At 40.7% G+C, this 22,375-nt stretch overlaps 2 protein-coding genes across 2 annotated transcripts; both read right to left on the reverse strand.

Moving 5' to 3' along the window:
* Positions 1-3,402: 3,402 nt before the first annotated feature.
* On the reverse strand, positions 3,403-4,363 carry LOC131149195 (uncharacterized). The gene is made up of 2 exons (XM_058099428.1): positions 4,124-4,363; positions 3,403-3,636 (listed from the first exon to the last, which is right to left on the reverse strand). The coding sequence occupies exons 1-2, from the start codon at positions 4,361-4,363 to the stop codon at positions 3,403-3,405; spliced, it is 474 nt and encodes a 157-aa protein (XP_057955411.1).
* A 10,675-nt stretch (positions 4,364-15,038) lies between these two features.
* On the reverse strand, positions 15,039-21,271 carry LOC131143723 (uncharacterized). Its single transcript, XM_058091993.1, has 2 exons — positions 20,713-21,271; positions 15,039-15,149 (listed from the first exon to the last, which is right to left on the reverse strand). Exon 1 carries the CDS (start codon positions 21,198-21,200, stop codon positions 20,778-20,780), a length of 423 nt encoding a protein of 140 aa, XP_057947976.1. The 5' UTR covers positions 21,201-21,271; the 3' UTR covers positions 15,039-15,149; positions 20,713-20,777.
* Between the last annotated feature and the right edge of the window lie 1,104 nt (positions 21,272-22,375).

Here is a 22,375-nt window from a genome sequence, read left to right on the forward strand (position 1 = left end):
TCACCCCTATTCTTAAGTAATCTCATGAGTTAAATTTTTGCATGTGTTTGATTAGGTTCAGAAAACGGTTTCAATGCTATGTAATGATATACAAATGTATTTTAAAATGATATCTATGTACCTCATGTTAGCCACACGCTGTTTTAATATGTATGTTTCTTCCCTTATTGAAATGTGTCTCACCCGAATATGAATGTTTCTTTTTAGGACATCCTCGAGGTCGGGGTTAGGAGCTCAAGGGTATTTAGCATTTTTGAGGACTAAAGAATCAGGGTATATGTTGATAATATTTTGGGGATGCATATGTTATGTTATAAGTCTTTATGTTTTAAGTCTGTGGAGAAAAGAATGTTTGTGGACATACTGGAATGTTCTGGAATTATGTATTTATGGAAATGCAGGTGATGAATGAGTATTATGGATTCTAGATAGGAAATAGAAAACTCTGGTATATTACGGTTTTATGGTATTATGTTATATGGAGATTATATTTATGTTTTCCGCTGCGTATGTATGTTATGGGTTATGACTTATCAGGATATTATTAGGCATAACGCACTGGACCCGGGTTTAGGGGTTCAGGGTGTTACACTCTATCTTACTCGGATTCGCTGATACTCCTTCTTTGGACACTACGTGCCCTAGAAATGCATTCTGTTCTAGCTAGAACTCGCACTTCTTCAGTTTAGCAAATAACTTCTTCTCCCTTAGCATTTGCAGTACTAGTCTTAGATGAACTTCGTGTTTAGCAACACTCCTAGAATATACTAGTATGTCACCAATAAATACCACGACGAACTGGTCTAAGTATTCGTGAAAGACCCGGTTCATCAAATCCATAAATGCTGCAGGTGCATTTGTCAGATCGAATGACATAACCATGAATTCGTAATGGCCATACCGAGTTCGAAAAGATGCTTTCAAAACATCCTCCGTTTTCATTTTTAGCTGGTGATACCTAGACCGTAGATTGATCTTAGAAAAGATGTGCGTGCCCTGTAACTGGTCAAACAAATCATCGATCCTAGGTAACGAGTATTTGTTCTTTATCATTACCTTATTAAGTTCTCTATGGTCAATGCACATCCTCATCGACCCGTCCTTCTTCTTCACAAATAGCACTGGTGCTCCCCAAGGAGAAACACTTGGTCGAATGTACTTCTTATCTAGCAGCTCCTAAAGTTATTCTTTCAACTCTCTCAATTCAGTTAGAGCCATATGTTGGCCTTACAAGGCTTAACATCCTATTTTGATGCTAACAAACAAGTAGAACTTAACATGCTTTGTTTAGTAATGTCTTTTCAGGACTCAATGATGAATGCAAGGTTAAAGAATTTATGAAAGCTTATATTTCAAAGAAGGATGATCAATATAAAGCTTAAAGCATGGATTCAAAAGTAGATTCAAAGATAAAGCTTGAAGATCATGAGAGCATGAGGATTAAATAGAACTTGATGAAAGCTCAAAGAGAGATGAAGCAAGTATAAATACCTGAAGGAATTCAAGAATTGAAAATTTGAAAGAGTCTATAGGAAATTTCATGTAAGTATTTCAAATAATTTCAATATGGATGCATGAAACTCTTAGGTTAGTTTCTTGGAGCTAGATACCTTTTAACATACTTGGAAAATATTTTTATAAGGTAAAAAATTGTTTCAAAAAGGTGAGAATCATTTTTGGAATGAAAAACACCAAAAAGAGGATTTTCCAAATGCTGTTAATTTTTATATATCCGTATTGAGGTGCATTTTTCTCTATCAAAAACTCCTTATTTTAAAATGTGTTCAAAATGAAAGTTGTGGGATTTTCTCTTAGATTTCGTTTGAAACCAAGATCGTCAAATTTGGAGTTACACAGAAAAAGTTATGATAAAAAAACTGAAGGGTGCTCGAAATTGACAGCTTGACAGTCACCTGTCCATGTTCTACAAGTGACTGCTAGTGAAATTTGAGGCGTCTATTCGTGTTCAATTAGGTGACTGACATCCTACTGCCCCTTTAAATTAAATAGACAGACAACTACCCAAAAAGGGACAGTCAACTGTCACGCGACAGTTTTTAAATTTTTATAACGGATAAATTTTTTAAATGAGGTTGCTTGGGGCTCAAATTTTGTGAAAACTTGGGGAATACTCCAAGTCACTTGGGGATCAAGTTACATACTTTTTCAAGTCTATAAAAAAGCCTCAAAGATCATTGAATTAATTACCATGAATCAAATTCAGCTATCAAACTCTCTCAACTACTCTCATCATTGAAAGGCTCTCGTGCTTATATCTTGTGCACGAATTCAATTGAGTATTGCTGACTTTCAATCACCAATCTTGTGCTACAAATTCTTAATCTTTCAATCATTGAAATAATTAATCGGTGATATACTCCCTTTTGCTTCAAGTTAAATTTCATATTATTATTTACTTTGAAGTATATTATAGTGCTGAATTGTTGTACTAATAAGCTCTTTTAGGAGCAAACTCTTTGTACATCTATTTGATTTCTATCTTGTAGATATTGACGGTTCAAGGTTATTTGGATCGTTGGCTGAGCGAGGAGATATCGTTTAGAGAGGCGAGCTCTAGCCTAATTGAAGGAGTGATCGAATGAGGGTACATTGTTTGGAGAGGCGGACTCTAGCCTACTGAAGGAGTGTGTAAACAGTATTGTTCCATTCGGCAAAGGAACTGATTTTAGTAATCCTTTAGTGGTTTGCCAAAGGTGAGGACCTAAGCTGGGTATAAGCCAAACCTCATAAAAATATCGGTCTCATTCTCTCTTTCCCTTACTCTTTATTTTCAGCACATATAAATTGTGTGAATGATTTAAATTCTTAATCATTTATACTACGAAGTTTGGAAATTAAGTAAACTAAAGTATAAATTGTTTTTGGGCTTGCAGAAACCGAAAGGGAGTACGTTGGTTGATCAATACTTTGTGAAAACCACAAGGGAGTACGTTGTTTGGTTAACACCCCAAAGACTCTTTAACTAAAAGTTTATATAAAGTCTAGGCTTTTGGAAAGAGTGTTGGTTTTTTATATTGCACATCATATTGAAGAAGCAAATCCATTAATATAGGGTTTTATATTAGCAAGCATAAATTATCATTCACTACAGGGCTTGGTTCAAATTTATATCCATAGGGCTTATATAAACAAACAACCATCTTAAGTTCTTACATTACCCAAAGTGCTGTATATTTTAATCTTGGTATGGTTGTTTGCTTTCAAATTGTGGTTGATTGGTTTGGTTGATTGATTACTTAAATGATTGAATGTTTGTGTGGTTGTGGATTAAATAAAGAAATAAGTTTTTGTTGAAAGTTTGAAGAATCAACAATAAGTTAAGAATTCTTAAAAAGATTTAAAGGAAAAATTTTAAAACCCAATTCACCCTCCCTCTTGGAACTACACCTTTGTTTTCACCATACGATACGAAGCTTTTGATATCGGCACCGTACTTGGAGCTAACTCTATACCAGACTCCACCTCAAGATCTGGAGGTAATCCCAGCAAGTCCTCTGGGAACACATCTGGAAACTCGCACACAACAGGAATCTTGTCCAGTTCATGTTCCCCTGCCGGCGTATCTATCACAAATGCCATATACCCTTCGCATCCCTCCAAAAGTAATCTCCTAACCTACAAAGCTGAGAGGATTCGTGGTGTGAAGTGCACACACGACCCTAAGAATCTGTATTCTTACTTTCGTGGAGGTCTAAACACCACTTCTCTTCTGTGGCAATCGATACTGGCATAACTAACAGACAACCAGTCCATACCCGGAATGATATCGAAGTTCTGCATATCAAACATAAGACTAACTGGTAGTACTCTCTTCTAAATTTCTACTAGAAATTCATGGATTACCCTACTGCATACGACTACTGACCCTGAAGGCATAGCCACTACCAGTTTATAATCTAACTGTTGAGTCTTAATGCCACACAATTTAACAAATTCTCATGAGATAAAAGAAAATGTTGCCCTTGATTCGAATAGTATAACAACTTTATTGGAAAGCATGTAAATGGTACTTATGACAACATCTCCTACATTCTCTACGGGACTAGGAGTTAGGGAGTATCCTAGCCTGGGTTGAACCCCCCGGTTAACCACCCCGCTGTGCCTGAGCACCTCCTCCATATGGCTGTTGTGGAGCTCCGCTATTCATCGGCATGCGACAATCTTTCTTTTGATGTCCCATCCTACCACAACGAAAACAAGCTCCAGAACCCAACAAACACTTCCCTGAGTGAGGTATCCCACACTTGGAACAAACTAGAGTAGTTGCGGTACTCTGAGAAGTACCACCACTGTTCTTCTTCCAGTTGCCATGCTTTGCCCCTCCATAAGAATTGGAAGGCATAGGTCTCTTCTTTGGAAACTAAACCTCAAGGTCCTCCTACAAACTCTCCTCTACTACAGTGACTTTGTCAACTAGAGTAAAAAAGTCCTGCATCTGCCAAATTGCAGTCTGCTTCATGATCTCCTTCTTTAGGCCCCTCTAAAACTTCTAAGCCTTCTTTGCCTCGTTCAAAATCATGAATAGAGCAAAACGAGATAGCTTGTGGAATATGACAGCATGCTGTTGAACTGACAGCTACCCTTGTTCCAGACTCATGAATTCCTCTATCTTGGCATTTCTAACTGTGGCTGGAAAATACTGTTCAAAGAATAAATCTTTGAATCGAGTCCATGTCAGAACCATAGGAGTAGTTCGATGCTCGTCAAGCATCTTAACTGACTTCCACCACCTCTCTGCTTCGTCCGTCAGTTTGAACATCGCAAAGGCTACCTTCTGCTTCTTAGTGCAGTTTAGGACATTTAGAATCTTCTCAATCTCCCTGATCCAATTCTCAGCTCGAATCGGATCTGTACTCCCCACAAATACAGGAGGTTTCAATTGTGTAAATTGGACAATGGAGCATCCCAACTTAGCAAGGGGACAATCCTGACCCTTATTCATCCATACCACCTTAGCCATAAGTTGCTAAGCGAAGTACCGTAGCACACTAGTAGAGTCACTGCTAGCCTTATGGCCAGCACCCTCACTACTACTGCCTCCAACATTGGTAGTAATATCCCTAGATTCCATCTTGAAAAGAAATTGAAGAAATCAATTAGAAGCTTAACCAACTAATACTACAATACTATAACTCACTTCCCAGTACCAACATACTCTAATGACTCACGTTCTCATTCTAACTTGAGTTCCGCCCTTCCACTTAGAAACAAAAACCACCAATAGATTGCCGTGATTTTCTGAACCCTTTGAACAATCTAGAAAAACATGGAAGTCTGTCAATGGATTTCTGTCCCTAGGTATACTAAGATAAACTCGAAAATCATACTCACATCCTAAACTATGGTATAGTCTAATCTATAAAACCTAGCAACCTAAGCTCTAAGCATATCCATAACCAGGCAGTGCAATTCACATCACACTTTCGGCTAGCTATGGGCTCTGATATGAAACTGTAACGTCTCGAACTTTAATATGGCCCCAAAGTGTCACTATACATACATATCATGTACAAATCATAAGACTTACATAACTACCCGCCCAATACAGGGACATACGGGTATTTCATAATGATCTATACTCACATATATTGTGGAAAACATAAACATTCATATGGATTCTAATAGACATACCAGAGTATCTAAATATTCCTTACATATATTCAGCCATACGTAAAACATAAACTATATTACATTCCCAAAACAACTAGGCTAACAGCCCAGTACTCATACAAAATCTTACGCTAACTAACATGACCCTACGCTCCACAACCTCTCTAGAAGACTAGGACCGATTTCCTGTAACTTCTGAAAACAAGGTTATAAGATTGGGGTGAGACACTTCTCAGTAAGGAGGAAGATATTACATCAGCGTGTGACTGTACAGTTATATTCTTGTTTGAAAACAGTTACATAAATTGCACATTCTCAATACTATAATATATATAGTACATATATAAGTTCCTGATAATGTATAACCCAACATCATTACAAGTGAGAGTTCCTGAGGTTAGGGTAGGGTATAGGCCCATACACTGTATGATCCCTCCACCCGGTACTCAAACCTGTGACTTTGCCCAGTAAAGCTTTGAAATCATGTATATGCATATTTAGAACACCGTCAAACTCGAAACTATCATAACTATGCCAGTAACTCCCAGTGGCAAGGGTTGTGCGATAAGAAAGCACTGATCGAGCCTTGTTCGTGCAGGCATCGTCAGACATCATAACATACTGCAGTTCAACCTGACCATCACCACCCTGATCCCTTTTGACTAGTGACCCTTCTTACCAAGCCTACTACTAGGTACCCACACTGAACAATAACTACGTGTGGTTGCACTGTACCTCTGTTTTGGCAACGGTACCGAGCCTACATAATATAAGCTTTTTAAAGTTTCATATACTATTGAGATAAGCTGCGGTCCCAATATCATATATACAATTTACATTAAAACATAATAACCTGTGCAATTCCAGTATTTTCACAATTTCATTCATCCATACTTTCATTTATACTGTGATAAAAATCGACTCGTAACCTCTCGATTTTACCCTTTTTTCATACTTGGCATGGTATGTAACTGACACCTGTTTTCTGTATTTTTTGATACTCACTTGGAACCTTAGTCACCATAGTTCATATACATACATCTCAAATTAGTATAGATTCAATTCATATCATACGTCACACTTATTTGATCATATATATTCATTTCATATAAACTTGTCCGTAAAATATCATTTCTGCTGCTATTAAGAGTTTCAAGCATCTCCTACTTAGTTTTAGTGCAAATAAAGTAGTTTAAGAAATTTAGAGATCATATGCCAAAAACCCCATTTTTGCCAAAATCGTAGAATAGTGAAAATCGTAAGAATCAACATTTATACCCGGTAAAACTTTGCAAATAAGTAGTCAATAAGTACATATAAACATAAGCTATATATCCTGTGGTTTCTTTTTCTAAAAATACTGATGTAAACAAATCCTTTTATCTTTTAACAAAAAAAACGAAACACGAGCTTATTGATCCAAAACTACGACATGGAACCCAACCTGAAATCCGAAGAACAATACTTTCAATCTACTATAGATCTACCGAAACGAAAACGAATTCAGATCCTTACCTTGATTTTAGGGAAAGACCCTAAAATCTTCAAAACGATGATCTGATCTGCTATAACTGAAGAGATTCTGCTTCTAATTCACGCAGAAACCTCCGATTGTCAAAATGGACGACGAACGACGAAAAATCATAGAGAGAGAGAAGTTGCTAGTTCTAGAGAGAGAGAGAGAGAGAGAGAGAGAGAGAGAGAGAGAGAGAGAGAGCTTTTGGGTTTTCTTCACCCTTAAGCAACCAAAAATGATATTTATAGAGGCTTTGACCGAGTCAAATACGTTGACGAGGTGGCGTGTTTGTCGATGAACTAGCCACTTAGTTCGTGGACGAAGCTCTACCTTCGTCGACGAACCCCATTCAGATATTTTCTTTGGTTCACTCGGTATTTCTTCGTCGATGACGCTTTGAATTTCGCCAATGAAGAATTGAAGGGATTTTGTCGACGAATATACTGGCATCGTCGACGAGCCCTACTGAAATTTCCTTTTTACATTTTTCTTATTTATTTTCCTTATTTATAGGTTTGGGTCTCTACAACTACTGCATTTACCAATTAGGAGTTCTAAGAGACTTGTAGTTATAAGCTTGATTTGAAACTCATTTTAAGTATTTTTAAAAATATATATCTTAAAATTTTTATTTTTTAAACTAATTTTCTCTAGTTGTCAATAAAACTACATATATATATATATACTTCTCTTAAATTTTGTCATTAGTAGTCCTAAACCCTATGTTATTAAGTTTTTTCCCATTTTATCTTTATTTTAAAATAATATATATTAAATAAAATATTTTTCAAAGATTTACAGAGTCAGGACAGTTAGGAAGTTGATACGTGGCAAGCAAATCTCGCTGGACTATCTAGCGAGATTTGCCTGAAAATAGCTACATTGAGGGCACAACCATCATCTCCTCTTCGCCTCGCAGGAAAACAGGGCGAATAGTTCTCTCTCTCTCTCTTTCTCTCTTTAAAAAGTGGAGCCCCCCACCGCCTCCCTCGTTGGTTCATCATCGCAAATACTATTACCTCGCCGCCTCCCTCGCTGGCTTTCTAATAAATAGTGTGTGAAACCCATGTAGAAGGTTGTTGTTGAAATTGAATGTGAAAGCAAATGTGTGAATCCCCCTTGTATCTCCCCTCCTTCTCTTCCTTCTTCCGTCTTCTTCTTCTTCCCCTTCCCTCCCCTCTCTCTCTCTCTCTTAAATTTTTTCATGGTTGTAGATCATTGATTCTGTCCCACATCATTTGGTACTGTTGGGGGTAGATCTATGAGCAACAATCACACATGAAGAAAACAAACATTCACAATGGAACACCAGAAATTACATGGTTTGGTCGAATCAACCTACGTCCATGGAGAACACACTACTTCACTATACTAGGAGAAAAAATACAAGGAGCCTCACTGCTTAACTCTCTCTGTCTCTCTTTCTCTCCCTGTCACCACAACTCTCTCCTCTGCACACACTCTCTCTGCGCATAACACAACACCTCACACAACTTACTCTACTCAACACACATGCACAATCTCCACACACACACACACACACACACACACACACACACACATATAGAAGAGGGAGTAAAATTTAAAGGAGGTGGCTGCAAATTTCAGCATTGTTTGTAGAGGTTGGTGGCCGCCAGTCTCCAATGTCAAAGCAAACAGCTGGGCTGGTGCGGCTGTCGGCGACTCCACACCTCTAATCTTAACAATCTCCCACTTGGAGATGGAGACAACATCTCAACCAGTGTATAGGAAAAAGATGTGCTCATGTTTGTCTTCAAGCATGAAGATCAACTGAAGTTAAGCACAACTTCAGCTTCTCTGTAGTCACCACCTTCATTAACATGTCAACTGGATTTCTGCTACCTTGAATCTTTTCAAGTGCCAGTACTCCATCCTCTAATAGAGATCAGATGAAGTGATAACGCAATTCGATATGTTTGGTTCTGGAATGAAATGCAGAGTTCTTTGCCAAATGTATCGAACTCTGACTATTCCTGTACAAAACATTCTTCTCCTGCTTTAATCCAAGCTCTGTCAACAAACCCTCAAGCCAAATCATCTCTTTGCTGGCTTCTGTCACTACTATGTACTCAGCTTCTGTAGTGGATAGGGCAACAATCTTTTATATCTGCGACATCCAACTAATAGCTGTTATGCCAACAGTGAACACATATCTGGTGGTGCTCCTGCGGTGATCAAATTCACCAGCAAAATTGGCATCTACATACCCTTTAACTTTCAAGTCTCATTTGCCGAAACGTAAGCACTTATCAACAGTTCCTCTGAGGTACCTGAAGATCCACTTCACTGCTTCCCAGTGAGTTTTCCCTAGATTAGACATGAATCTACTGATTGCTCCCACTACTTGGCCAATGTCCGGTCTGGTACAAACCATGGCGTACATGAGACTTCCAATGGCTGAGGTGTAAGGTACCTTAGCCATAAAGTCCTTTTCTTCATCTGTCTGGGGAACCTGGTCCTTGGAGAGGCGAAAATGTCCTGCCAAAGGTGTATTTACTGCTTTGGCGCTGCTCATGTTAAACCTCTATAAAACACGGCTAATGTACTCCAACTAAGATAACTGCAATGTTCCTTGTTGCTTATCTCTGAAAATCCACATCCCAAGTATCTGCTTCTTTGAGCCTAAGTCCTTCATGTCAAACTTCATTGATAATTGCTGCTTCAATTTTCCGATCTCTTCTATATCTGGTCCTGTGATCAGCATGTTATTCACATATAACAACAAAATGATATAACTATATTGATACCTCTTGAAGTAGTAACAGTGGTTGGCGTTACACTTTAGAAAATCATTACTGTGCATAAAGCTGTCAAATTTCCGGTACCTTTGTCTGGGAGCTTGTTTGAGACCGTACAAGCTTTTTTTCAACCCGCATATTAAATTCTCTTTACCTTTCTCTGAGAATCCTTTTAGTTGATGCATGTAAATTTCTTCATCAAGATCACCGTGAAGAAACGTTGTCTTCACATCTAACTGCTCAAGATATAGGCCCTCTGAGGCAACAATGCTCAAGACTAATCTGATGGTTGTAAGCTTTACAACTGGTGCAAAGATGTCGGTGTAGTCAATTCATTCCTTCTGCTCGAAGCCTTTAACTACCAACTGAGCTTTGTACCTCCTGGAGCCATCATGCTCCTCTTTGATTCTGTACACCCACTTGTTGTGAATGACCTTCTTACCTTTGGGCAACTCAGCTAGTTCCCATGTTCTGTTGGAGGTGAGGGATTTCATCTCGTCTTTCATCGCAAGCTCCCACTTGCTTGTATCTGCCACTTGATATGCTTCATCATAGCATTCAGACACTCCTCAATCTGTAAGAAGTAAGTAATCTATATACCTTCTGTTTGGTATATGAGGTCGAGTAGATCTCCTAAGCTCCGGATCTGGAGTAAGAGGCGGTGGTGCGACGATATGCTCCACTGGTTCCTTCGCCTGAGGATTTTTGGCATTTTGCTATTGTGTCCTAACACATATTGGGATATCATCCATATCTACATATGTTGACTCTATCTAAATTGGTTCGATGGATTCTGCTGTGTGCCTATTGGCTTTGTACATCACCTTTTCGTTGAAAATCACGTCTCTGCTTCTGAACAACTTCTTGTTTTCATCATCCCAAATGCGATACCCATATTCTTCGTCACCGTAACTGACGAAGGTGCATTTCCGAGACTTTGGATCAAACTTGTTTCTGATATGATCACTGATATGTACATATGCAACACAATAAAAAACTTTCAAATGTGAAAGTCTTACCTCTTTTCCACTCCATACCTCTTCTGGTATATGGTGGACCAAAGGTACTCATGAACCGCTGTTAATCAAGTATGATGTTGTGCTGACTATTTCTGCCCAGAACTGCAATGGTAAGTCTGACTGTATACACATGCTTCTGGCTCTTTCAGTCAATGTTCAGTTCATCCACTCTGCTACGCCGTTGTGCTGAGGCATACCTGACACAATTCTTTCCATCCTGATACCGTGCTCGTAGCAGAATTTCTTGAACCCGGTGTCTTGATACTCACCACCATTATCTGTTCCCAGCTTCTTGATTCTCAAACCAGTTTCTTTTTCAACTATAGCTTTCCATACCCTGAAAGCATCAAATACTTTCGACTTATACCTCAAAAAATAAACTCATACCTTCCGAGAGTGATCGTCAATGAATGTGACGAAGTAATTCCTTCCACCTATAGATGAGACGGACATCAGTCCCCACACATATGAGTGGACTAGTTTTAGTTTCTTCTTCTTTGGGGCACGAGTGTTTGTCTGAAAACTGACCCTCTTCTGTTTCCCAAATATGCAATCCTCACACATGTTAATCTACACTGACTGTAGACCACTCAATTTTCCCTTTGAGTGCATCACCTTGAGTCGTTTCTTGCTCATGTGACCGAGTCGTTGGTGCCATATGTTGCTGTTGTTATTTCCTGCAGCAACTGAAATAGACATGGAGGCATTGGAGGTTAGATAAAGTGTTCCACTTTTCTTACCCCTGACAATCATTAGTACACCATTTGAAACCTTCCATTCATTGCCAATGAATGTTGTCGTGTATCCCTCATCTGCCAGCTGATCAACTGAGATCAAATTCTTTCTCAGGTCTGGCATATGTCTGACATTCTTCAGCTTCCATACTGACCCATTTATATTGATCTTCACAACTCTCTTGCCAGTTATGTCACAAGGTTGATCGTTACCAAGGTATACCTTACCAAAATTACCTGGTGTGCAATCCTCTAGGCAATCTCTGCAGCAAGTGGCATGAAATGAGGTCCTGGAGTCTAAGACCCAAGACTCCTGCTTGCTCTCTAGAGAGCATATCAATGCATCTTTTTCTCCTGAGGAAGAGACGAGATTTGCTCCTGTCTTTGTCTCAGATTCCTTTCTCGGACCTTTGCACTGGTTTCTGAAATACCCGATCTTTCCACAGTTCCAGCACTCAACGTTCTTTGTGCCCTGGGAACCTCTGGGATTTGTAGATTTAGAACGCTTGGTCCTAGATCTACCGCGATTGTTTGATCTTCCATGGCAGCTTCTTTTTCCTCGGCTTTCCACGTTTAAGGCTGAACTTGAAGTGGAGGCATTGTTCGACTGCATTCTGATCTTTTCCATCAAAATCATACTGATAACCTCGTTTTACTTTAGTTTCGATTTTCGTGCGGAGTTATTGATTGCAGTAACAATACATTTCCAACTCTCAGGCAGCTGACTGAGAATTAGTAGGGCATGAATCTCACTGTCAAATGTAATTCCAACCGAGGTGAGTTGATCCGACAGCTCGTTGAAATTATTCAGGTGTTTGCTGAACTTGCAGACATGTTCATGGTAAACAACCTTTTCATTAGATGTACCATATTCGCGGTTGATGACTACTCGTACATATTAGATAGTACATCCATAAGGGACTTGGTGGTTGTCAAGTGCTTGATGTTGAAGGCAACAGACTTTGCCAACGTCATTCTGATAGTTTCGAGAGTCTTTCGGTCAAGCAACTCTCACTCGCTCTCCTTCATAAATTCTGGCTTCTCCTTCAATGGTAAGTGCAACTCCTTACTAAACAAATAGTCTTCAATATACATTTTTCAGAAACTGAAGTTCGTGCCGTCAAATATCTCGATTTGAGAGCTCTTTTTGTTCAATATCTCGATTCGCTGATCTAGAAACGCAATTAGCTCAAACAGACAACACAGTTGGATCCGGAATGGCTGAAAATCCTAGATATGGCTTAAGTCATTTGAAAACGGACCCGAAATGGCTTCGAAAAGCCTGATCAAACTCTCGGTCAAAACTGGTCAACTTTGATGGAATATTTCTCACTGGCGGAATATTCCTAACGGTGTTAATGACGCTGTTAACTGACGTTGTTAGATGACGTGGCAGCATGGGGCCCACCTACTGGTGAGTGAATATGGGGCCCACTGTGGGTCCTAGTTGTTGAAGTGGCATGGGCTCGGGCTGACGTGGCTACTAACTCGGTTATTGACATGGTGACTAATGCGGCTGCTGACTGGGCGGCTTACTCGGCGCCACATGGCGCTGACTGGGCGCTGACGCAGCAAGCTGAGAGGGCACGAGTCTCAACTGACGTGTCCGATGACGTGAACCATCTTCTTCCTCACGTTGATTCGCCAGCCGTTTGCCGGCGTGTGGCTATGCATAGAGTGAGCCGCCGACTATATGTTGGTGCGTGAAGGCACATGGAACATCCCTCGGACATTGGCGGCGGGTGTAGGCGCCTACGGCATTGTCTGAGGTCATTTGGAGCTTTGGTTGCCACCATTAGCTTCGTCTTGACAAGAGGAATGCGGTGGTGGCCTCAAAATTGAATTTTGAGCTACTGGACAGAGACTCAAATTCGAGAATTTTTCTTCGATCCGACAATTTTACTCCAATTACGCTTTGATACCAATTGTTGAGAGTAGATTTATGAGCAACAATCACACACGATGAAAAAAAACATTCACAATGGAACATCGAAAATTACTTGGTTCGATCGAATCGACCTACATCTATGGAGCACACACTACTTTGCTACACTGAGAGAAAAAATACAAGGAGCCTCACTGCTCAACTCTCTTTATCTCTCTTTCTTTCCCTGTCACCACAACTCTCTCCTCTACACTCACTTTCTCTGCACACAACACAACACCTCACACAGCTTACTCTACTCAACACACATGCACAATCTCCACACACACACACACACACACACACACACACACACATATATATATATATATATATATATAGAAGAGGGAGTAAAATTCAAAGGAGGTAGTTGTAGATTTCAACATTGTCTGCAGAGGTTGATGGCCGCCAGTCTCCAATGTCAAAGCAAACGGTTAGGCTGGTGCAGCTTTCGGCGACTTCACACCTCTAATCTCAACAAGTACCGGAACCAATCATGATCACAACATTCTTCCATTTCAATCCTCCAATATTCCCCTTCCCCTCTTCTTCTTCCCCTCTTCTTCTCTTCTTCATTCTCTCTATTTGTTTCTGCCACCGATTTCTGTTCGTTCTCTCTTCTCTACTCTGTTCTATTCTCAGTGCTGTTCTGCAAATCACTTTCCTTCTTCCTTCTTCTTTCTTATTCTTCTCCTCAACTTCTCTCTCTCTCTTCTTTACTTCTTCTCTCCCTATTTCTGATCTCTTGTAGTTGTCCTATTCTCACCTCTTCTCTCGGACGGCAAAGTCTCAGACTGGCGATCTGTTATTTCCACAAAAATTACAGTTGTGCCCTGAATTTCAAAACCCAAATCCAGCAATAATTTTACAACACCTGTCACCTTCAGGGATGGGAACCAACCAGTAATCCATCTCCTAAAATTTCATCACTCCTCTGTTGTTGTTTTATCCCATGGTTACGTTGCACTTACGTGGCATTCCAAAGTCTCTCCCTCGCCGCAGTGCCTGGACAGCCCCCGCGACGCCTCGCCAGCACTCACCAGTCGTCACCGCCTCCCTCGCTGGTTAATGATCGGCTACCGTATCACCGTTACCTCGCCGCCTCCCTCGCCGGCTTATGTGAGAGTGAAAAATATTTCCCCAAACTGGTATTATTTAATATATTATTTTAAAATAAAAATAAAACCGGGAAACGCTCGTATGCTATTTCATACTCTGAATATTTCCCAGAAATTCAAAATTTTCAGATCAGCTACCACACATAAATAAAATATATAGAATTGAATTTGAGGGGCTTCTGAACTGAGTTCCGAGCAAATGTACCAAAACATTTCGTAAGATACCCTTGTATTTTCACACACACACGCACGCACGCACGCACATTTGTATCACTGTGTGCGTGCAGCATTTATTGGGTGATTATTGAAGATGGAGGGAAGACAAAGAGAAGAAAAAAACAGAGAAAATGGAGAGCATAGATTAGCCGACGGCTGAAATTACATCCATGAATATCATACATACTAACCATCTTCCCAGATTAAAAGGAAGAAAAGAAATTCAGGAGCACTTGATGGATCCATACCCAGTCAACAGAAGGCTGCTGCTCTCCTTCAATATCTACGGCGCCGGCTGCCCTGCTCCGTCAACATTTCCGGCTCCACCTGCTTTGCCGGAAATGTTGACATTTCCGGCCGCCCATTGTTGAATTTTTTGCTCCCGCTTGTGTGTATATATACATGTGTGTGTGGTGTTGTAAATCAGAGTGCAGAGTGTGCAGAGTGCAGTGCAGTAAGAGATAAGAGAGAGTTGAGTGAGTGCTGAGGGAATCCTCCTCCTCCTCTCTGTTTATTTTTCCCAGCAAATAATAATCCCTCGCTCCCGTGGACGTAGGCCGGAATTTGGCCGAACCACGTAACTCCTGTGTCAATTTTGTGTGTGTGCTTGTTTACTCATCTTATTCATCAATTGATTGATCGGTAAAACCCAACAAAGTGGTATCAGAGAGTCCAGGTTCGCCGGAGTTCACCAAACAGAGGTGAACAGAGGAGAAATTCTATTTTCTCCCAGTTTTTGAAGTTGCTCAAAATCCCAAATTGAGCCTTCCATTGTGCAATTCAGCTCGAGACGATTCCAACGGTGTAAACCAAGCCTCAAACGGACACCAGGGTAAGCCCCACGCGCCCCCACGCGCCGGCGAAGACTTCGGGACGGCGACACGCGCCTGCACGCGTCTTCCTCGCCCGATTGGCGAGATCCGACCCGCGTGACCGACCCGTAACCCGGCACAGTGAACCGCGACCCGGATCCACGACCGCGACCCGGATCCGTGCTCGAGATCCGACCCGCCTCCAACCCTCTCCCAGACGCCGCGTCAGCGTCCACGTCAGCGGCCGCGTCAACGCCCAGTCAGCAACCGGTCAAACGCCACGTCAGCACCCGTTGACCAATTTTGACCAAAGTTTGACCAGGCCTTTCAAGGCCATTTCAGGTCCGTTTTTCGAACAACTTAAGTCATTTCCAGGGTTTTTGACCGTTCCGGACGCAACCGTATATTCGGTTTCTTGAGATTCTACCCCAATTTTTCTGTACAAGCAAGTTAGTGCTTAAAATCAATGGAGGAATCAGACTCGGGTACTATGATCAAGCTCACAGCCTCCAATTACACTCTGTGGAGGTCTCGGATGGAGGATCTCCTTAATTGTAAGGATCTGGCAGACCCTTTGGATTATAAAGGTATGAAACCAGATTCCATCAAAGATGACGATTGGAGAAGAATGAATAGAAAGACCATTGGTCAAATCAGACAATGGATTGACCACAAGGTATATCATCATGTCGCACAAGAGACTGATGCTTATAGCCTTTGGGAGAAGCTGGAAAACATGTACCAGGCCAAGACTGCCCGCAACAAAGCCATGTTAATGAGACGGCTTGTTAATCTGAAGTTAAAAGGCGGGACCTCTATAGCTGAACATACTAGTGAGTTCCAAAATTTAGTAAATCAGCTTTCATCAGTAAAGATGGATCTTGGCGATGAAGCAGAAGCATTGTTGCTTCTTAGCTCCTTACCAGATAGCTGGGAGACATTGGTCATCACTCTCAGCAATTCAGCTCCTGACGGCAAACTTACCATGGCGATGGTAAAAGATGCTTTATTCAACGAAGAAGCCAGGAGAAAAGAAACAGGTGCAGAACAGTCACAGGCCTTTGTTACTGAAACCAGAGGCCGACCTCAAGAAAGTACCAGTACCAGAAGTCGAGGTAGAGGTAGAGGCAGAAGCAAATCTAGAGGAAGATCCCAGGATCGCAGCAGATTCAATGATGGTAAAAGTTGGCAGAGAGGGAAAATCTCGTGCTACTATTGTGGCATTGAAGGCCATATGAAGAAAGATTGTCGAAAATTTCGACGGGATCATGGTCAAAGCCACCAGCAACAAAAGAAGGAGGAAGGTGAGAACTCGGTCACCTTAACTCAAGATATATCAGTTTTCTCTATTGATGAAGATGCATGCTGTCATATTGGGAACCACGACACTGAATGGGTGGTAGACACAGCAGCCTCCTACCATGCCACTCCTCACAAAGAATTCTTCACGATGTATAAATCTGGAGATTTTGGTACAGTAAAGATGGGGAACACTAGTTCTTCTCAGATCGTGGGAATCGGAGATGTGCAGATTGTAACCAATATTGGTTGCACCATAACATTAAAGGATGTGCGACATGTCCCAGACCTTCGGCTAAACCTTATTTCTGGGGCAGCCCTTGATAAACAGGGCTATGAAAGCTACTTCGGGAAAGGTACTTGGAAATTATCAAAAGGTAATTTGACAATAGCACGAGGACGCATTTGCTGCACATTGTACAAAACGCAGGTGAAGATTTGTACTGATGCCATCAATGCAGTGGAAGATGAAGCATCACCAAACCTATGGCACAAGAGACTCGGACACGTAGGAGAAAAAGGACTCCTTACACTGGCGAAGAAGGCATTTATAAAAATCACAAAAGGTATTGCCTTAAACCCATGTGATCACTGCTTATTTGGGAAACAGCATAGAGTTTCATTTAGTTCCTCTATGAAGAGAAGGTCAAAGCCATTGAGTTTGGTACATTCTGATGTATGCGGACCCATTGAAGTAGAATCAATCGGCGGCAATAGGTATTTTGTTACCTTTATTGACGACGCTTCAAAGAAAGTGTGGGTATATTTTCTGAAAACAAAGGACCAGGTTTTTAAATATTTCAAGGAATTTCATGCTATGGTGGAGAGGCAAACAGGGAAGAAATTGAAGTGCCTCCGGACAGACAATGGAGGCGAATATACTTCCAACGAGTTCAAAGCATACTGTACTGAACGTGGTATTAGGCATGAAAAGACGGTCCCACGTACCCCACAACATAATGGTGTAGCTGAGAGAATGAATCGGACCATTATGGAAAGAGTTAGAAGCATGCTCAGTATGGCTAAATTACCTAAGCCATTCTGGGGGGAAGCTGTTCGTGCCGCATGTTACCTTATTAACAGATCACCGTCAGCACCACTTAACTTTGGAATTCCAGAGAAAGAATGGACCAGAAGAAAAGTTTCTTACACTCATCTAAGAGTGTTTGGGTGCAAAGCTTTTGCATATATATCTAATGAGCAGAGGCAAAAGCTCGACGCGAAGTCCATTCCATGTATCTTTATTGGCTATGGAGATGGTGAATTCGGCTACAGATTATGGGATCCAGAGAGGAAGCAGGTCATCAAATCGAGAGATGTGGTTTTCCATGAAAACCAGGTGTTTGAGGACTTTGAACCACAAACAAAGTCTAACCAGCCTAGTTACGGTGCTCCTGTCATTGTAACAGATCCTACACTATCATATTCTCCCACAAACCATGGAGAATTGCAGGATGATCCTTTGGAAACAGATGTAGAAGGTGTTGAGCAGGGGGAGCAACAACCCCCTTCACCAGAAATTGCAGAATCATCACAGCAGTCAGATGATGAGGTATATCCTCCTCCAGAAGAAGCTGAGCCCAGAAGATCTGAAAGAGGTCGTATTCTGATTCCGTCGAGAAGATATCCAGAATCAGAATATCTTTTACTCACTGATGAGGGGGAGCCAGAAAGTTTCCAAGAGGTCCAATCTCATACCGACAAAGCCAAATGGATAGAAGCTATGAAAGCAGAGGTGAATTCTTTACATAAGAATCAAACGTATGAGCTGGTAAGACTTCCCAAAGGGAAGAGAGCACTAAGGAACAAATGGGTGTTCAAGCTTAAGAAAGATGGCAGTGGAAAAATTGTGACGCATAAAGCCAGATTGGTCGTCAAAGGTTTCGAACAGAAGAAAGGTGTTGACTTTGACGAGATATTTTCGCCAGTAGTGAAAATGACAACAATTCGAGTCATACTCGGATTAGTAGCCAAGATGAATCTAGAGCTTGAACAAATGGATGTGAAGACAGCCTTCTTACATGGTGACTTGGAAGAAGACATCTACATGGAGCAACCAGAAGGATTTGAAGTTCCAGGGAAAGAACATCAAGTCTGCAGGTTGAAGAAAAGTCTCTACGGTCTTAAGCAAGCACCGAGACAGTGGTATAGAAAATTTGATTCTTTCATGGTGAGTCACGGATACAAGAGGACTGCAGCAGATCAGTGTGCATATGTTCAGATATTTCCTGATGGTAATCTTGTCATCCTACTACTCTATGTTGATGATATGTTGATCATTGGTCAGGATACAAGAAAGATCAACAAGCTAAAGATGGAGTTGTCTAAATCTTTTGAAATGAAGGACTTAGGCCCAGCTCAGCAGATCCTAGGCATCAGGATCAGTCGCGACAGGAAAGCCAGAAAGCTATGGTTATCACAGGAGAAGTATATTGAACGGGTAATTAAAAAGTTCAACATGGAAAGTGCCAAGCCAGTAAATACTCCACTGGCTAATCATTTCAAGCTAAGCAAGAAGTTGTCTCACTCATCAAGGGAAGAAATGTCAATAGTCCCATACTCATCAGCAGTTGGAAGCTTGATGTACGCAATGGTATGTACGAGACCAGACATTGCCCACGCTGTAGGTGTTGTGAGCAGGTTTCTTTCCAATCCAGGGAAAGACCATTGGGAAGCTGTGAAATGGGTTCTCAAGTACTTGAAAGGTACATCGGGATTGTGCTTATGTTTCGGGGAAGCTGAACCAATCTTGGAGGGTTACACTGATGCAGACATGGCTGGTGATCTTGATGGAAGAAAGTCCACATCAGGTTTTTTGTTCACCTTTGCAGGGGGAGCTGTATCATGGCAGTCAAAATTGCAAAAGTGTGTTGCCCTATCCACAACAGAAGCAGAATATATTGCCGCAGCGGAAGCTGGGAAGGAGATGTTGTGGTTAAAGAGGTTTCTTCAAGAGTTAGGTGTCAAACAGGAAGAATACAAGGTACATTGTGATAGTCAGAGTGCACTGGACTTGAGCAAGAATTCAATGTACCATTCCCGAACAAAACACATTGACATTCGCTATCACTGGATACGCGAAGTGATGGAACAACAACTGTTGAAGTTAGTCAAAATTCATACTAAAGAAAATCCGGCAGATATGTTAACAAAGGGAGTAACCTATGAGAAGCTCCAGCTATGTAGGGATATAGCTGGGATGGATGTCAATTGAAGATTAACATATTATTCTCCTCCTATGGGTATGGAGGGGGAGAATTGATGGATCCATACCCAGTCAACAGAAGGCTGCTGCTCTCCTTCAATATCTACGGCGCCGGCTGCCCTGCTCCGTCAACATTTCCGGCTCCACCTGCTTTGCCGGAAATGTTGACATTTCCGGCCGCCCATTGTTGAATTTTTTGCTCCCGCTTGTGTGTATATATACATGTGTGTGTGGTGTTGTAAATCAGAGTGCAGAGTGTGCAGAGTGCAGTGCAGTAAGAGATAAGAGAGAGTTGAGTGAGTGCTGAGGGAATCCTCCTCCTCCTCTCTGTTTATTTTTCCCAGCAAATAATAATCCCTCGCTCCCGTGGACGTAGGCCGGAATTTGGCCGAACCACGTAACTCCTGTGTCAATTTTGTGTGTGTGCTTGTTTACTCATCTTATTCATCAATTGATTGATCGGTAAAACCCAACAGCACTAATATGCCCTGAGAAAACAGGGATGAATTGATTGAACAGTTAGCTAAACCTCCTGAAAAATGATTCATTTCACATCCTCCTCCTCATCATCGTCGTCGTCAAATTCACCGTCATCGTCGTCTTCGTCGTCATCCATAAAGTCCTCGCCTGGGTCGTCAGAATCGGAGTACACGTCCCTACTTTCAATTTCGAAGCTGTCATCCGTCCAAGGACGTCGGGCACCTGCAAGTGCTTTTCCCCCAAACGGCGATCCAGTAATTCGGAAACGGAGGGCGTCGTCGTCGCTAAAGAGGTCAGGTTCAGTGTTTGACGCCGGATTCGGCCTCCAGATAGAGTGAAGAAAGCGATCAGCATCCCTACAGCGATCTTGGTACAAGAGTTCCCGAATAGGTGGGGAAGAGATTAGATTGATGGGGCAACGAGGAGTCATTGGGCGATGGAGAAGCAACTGCTGAATCAGAGGCTTTCCGTTCTTCATCATCGCCATCCTCGACGCCGTCGTTGCAGGGGGAGCTTCGAGTGTCTCTGCCGCTCTCTGGAGGCGACTGAGGACAAAGGGTTTTATATAAGCGAGGGTTTAGGGTTTTAGGATGCGACTTGTTTCGCATAAACCCACTGATTTTTTCGTTTTTACAATTTAACCCGCTAAATTTAATCCAACACAAATAAATCTAATAAACACCCAAATAAAGTAATTTTTATTGTAAAACATATATATTTATGTAAATAACTATCTACATAATAGATTATATAACCTTTAGTATGCTCACATAATGGTTCATTATATAATTAACCTTTAAGATGCCAATACATTTGCCTATATAAGGACATACTTTATAACAAAATGAAATAATAAGATGATTATCAACATTTAGTTCCTAAAAAATTAGATTGTTGAATTTTTATAATTTTAAATTTTTTTTTTATTCCTCTTTTTATTTACAATACATTATCAGTATCATCAAGTCTCAAATGGTATAGTAAATTTCGTTGGTATTATTCTAATATAAGAATCTTATTTCCTTTAATATTTTTTATTTATATAATTTTAAGTTTTTGTCAAACTATATTTATATATTAACTATATCACTTATCTTGAGTACGTGTTTTTAAATACTTTTATGTTGGGATATATGTGAGAATAATATTTTTATTTAATATTCATCTAACTTTGAATTTTTATTTGTTTTCAAAGTGACTTTATGATGTCAAACCTCACAAAGTTTGAATTCGTTACTCTTGATATTTTTGGAAGAAATTATCTATCATGGGTACTTATGCTGAGATTCACCTTAATGTTATGAATCTTGGAAGTACTATTGAAGAAGGAAATCAAGCATCCCTACAGGATCGCTCAAAGACAATGATTTTTTTTCGATACCATTTACACGAAAAATTAAAAATTGAGTACCTTATTATTAAGGACCCATTAGTCCTTTGGAACAACTTGAGGGAAAGATGAATGTCAAAAAACAGTAATTCTTCCAAAAGTTCGATATGATCGGATACACTTGCGACTACAAGATTTTAAAATTGTAAGTGAATATAATTCAGTTTTATTTAAAATTAGCTTTTAATTGAAGTTATGTGGAGAAAAAAGTACTGATGATGATATGTTAGAAAAAACATATTCGACTTTTCATGCCTCGAATGTGCTCCTAC

This window comes from Malania oleifera, chromosome 1 (genome assembly GCF_029873635.1).
Source record: "Malania oleifera isolate guangnan ecotype guangnan chromosome 1, ASM2987363v1, whole genome shotgun sequence".
NCBI lineage: Eukaryota > Viridiplantae > Streptophyta > Magnoliopsida > Santalales > Ximeniaceae > Malania > Malania oleifera.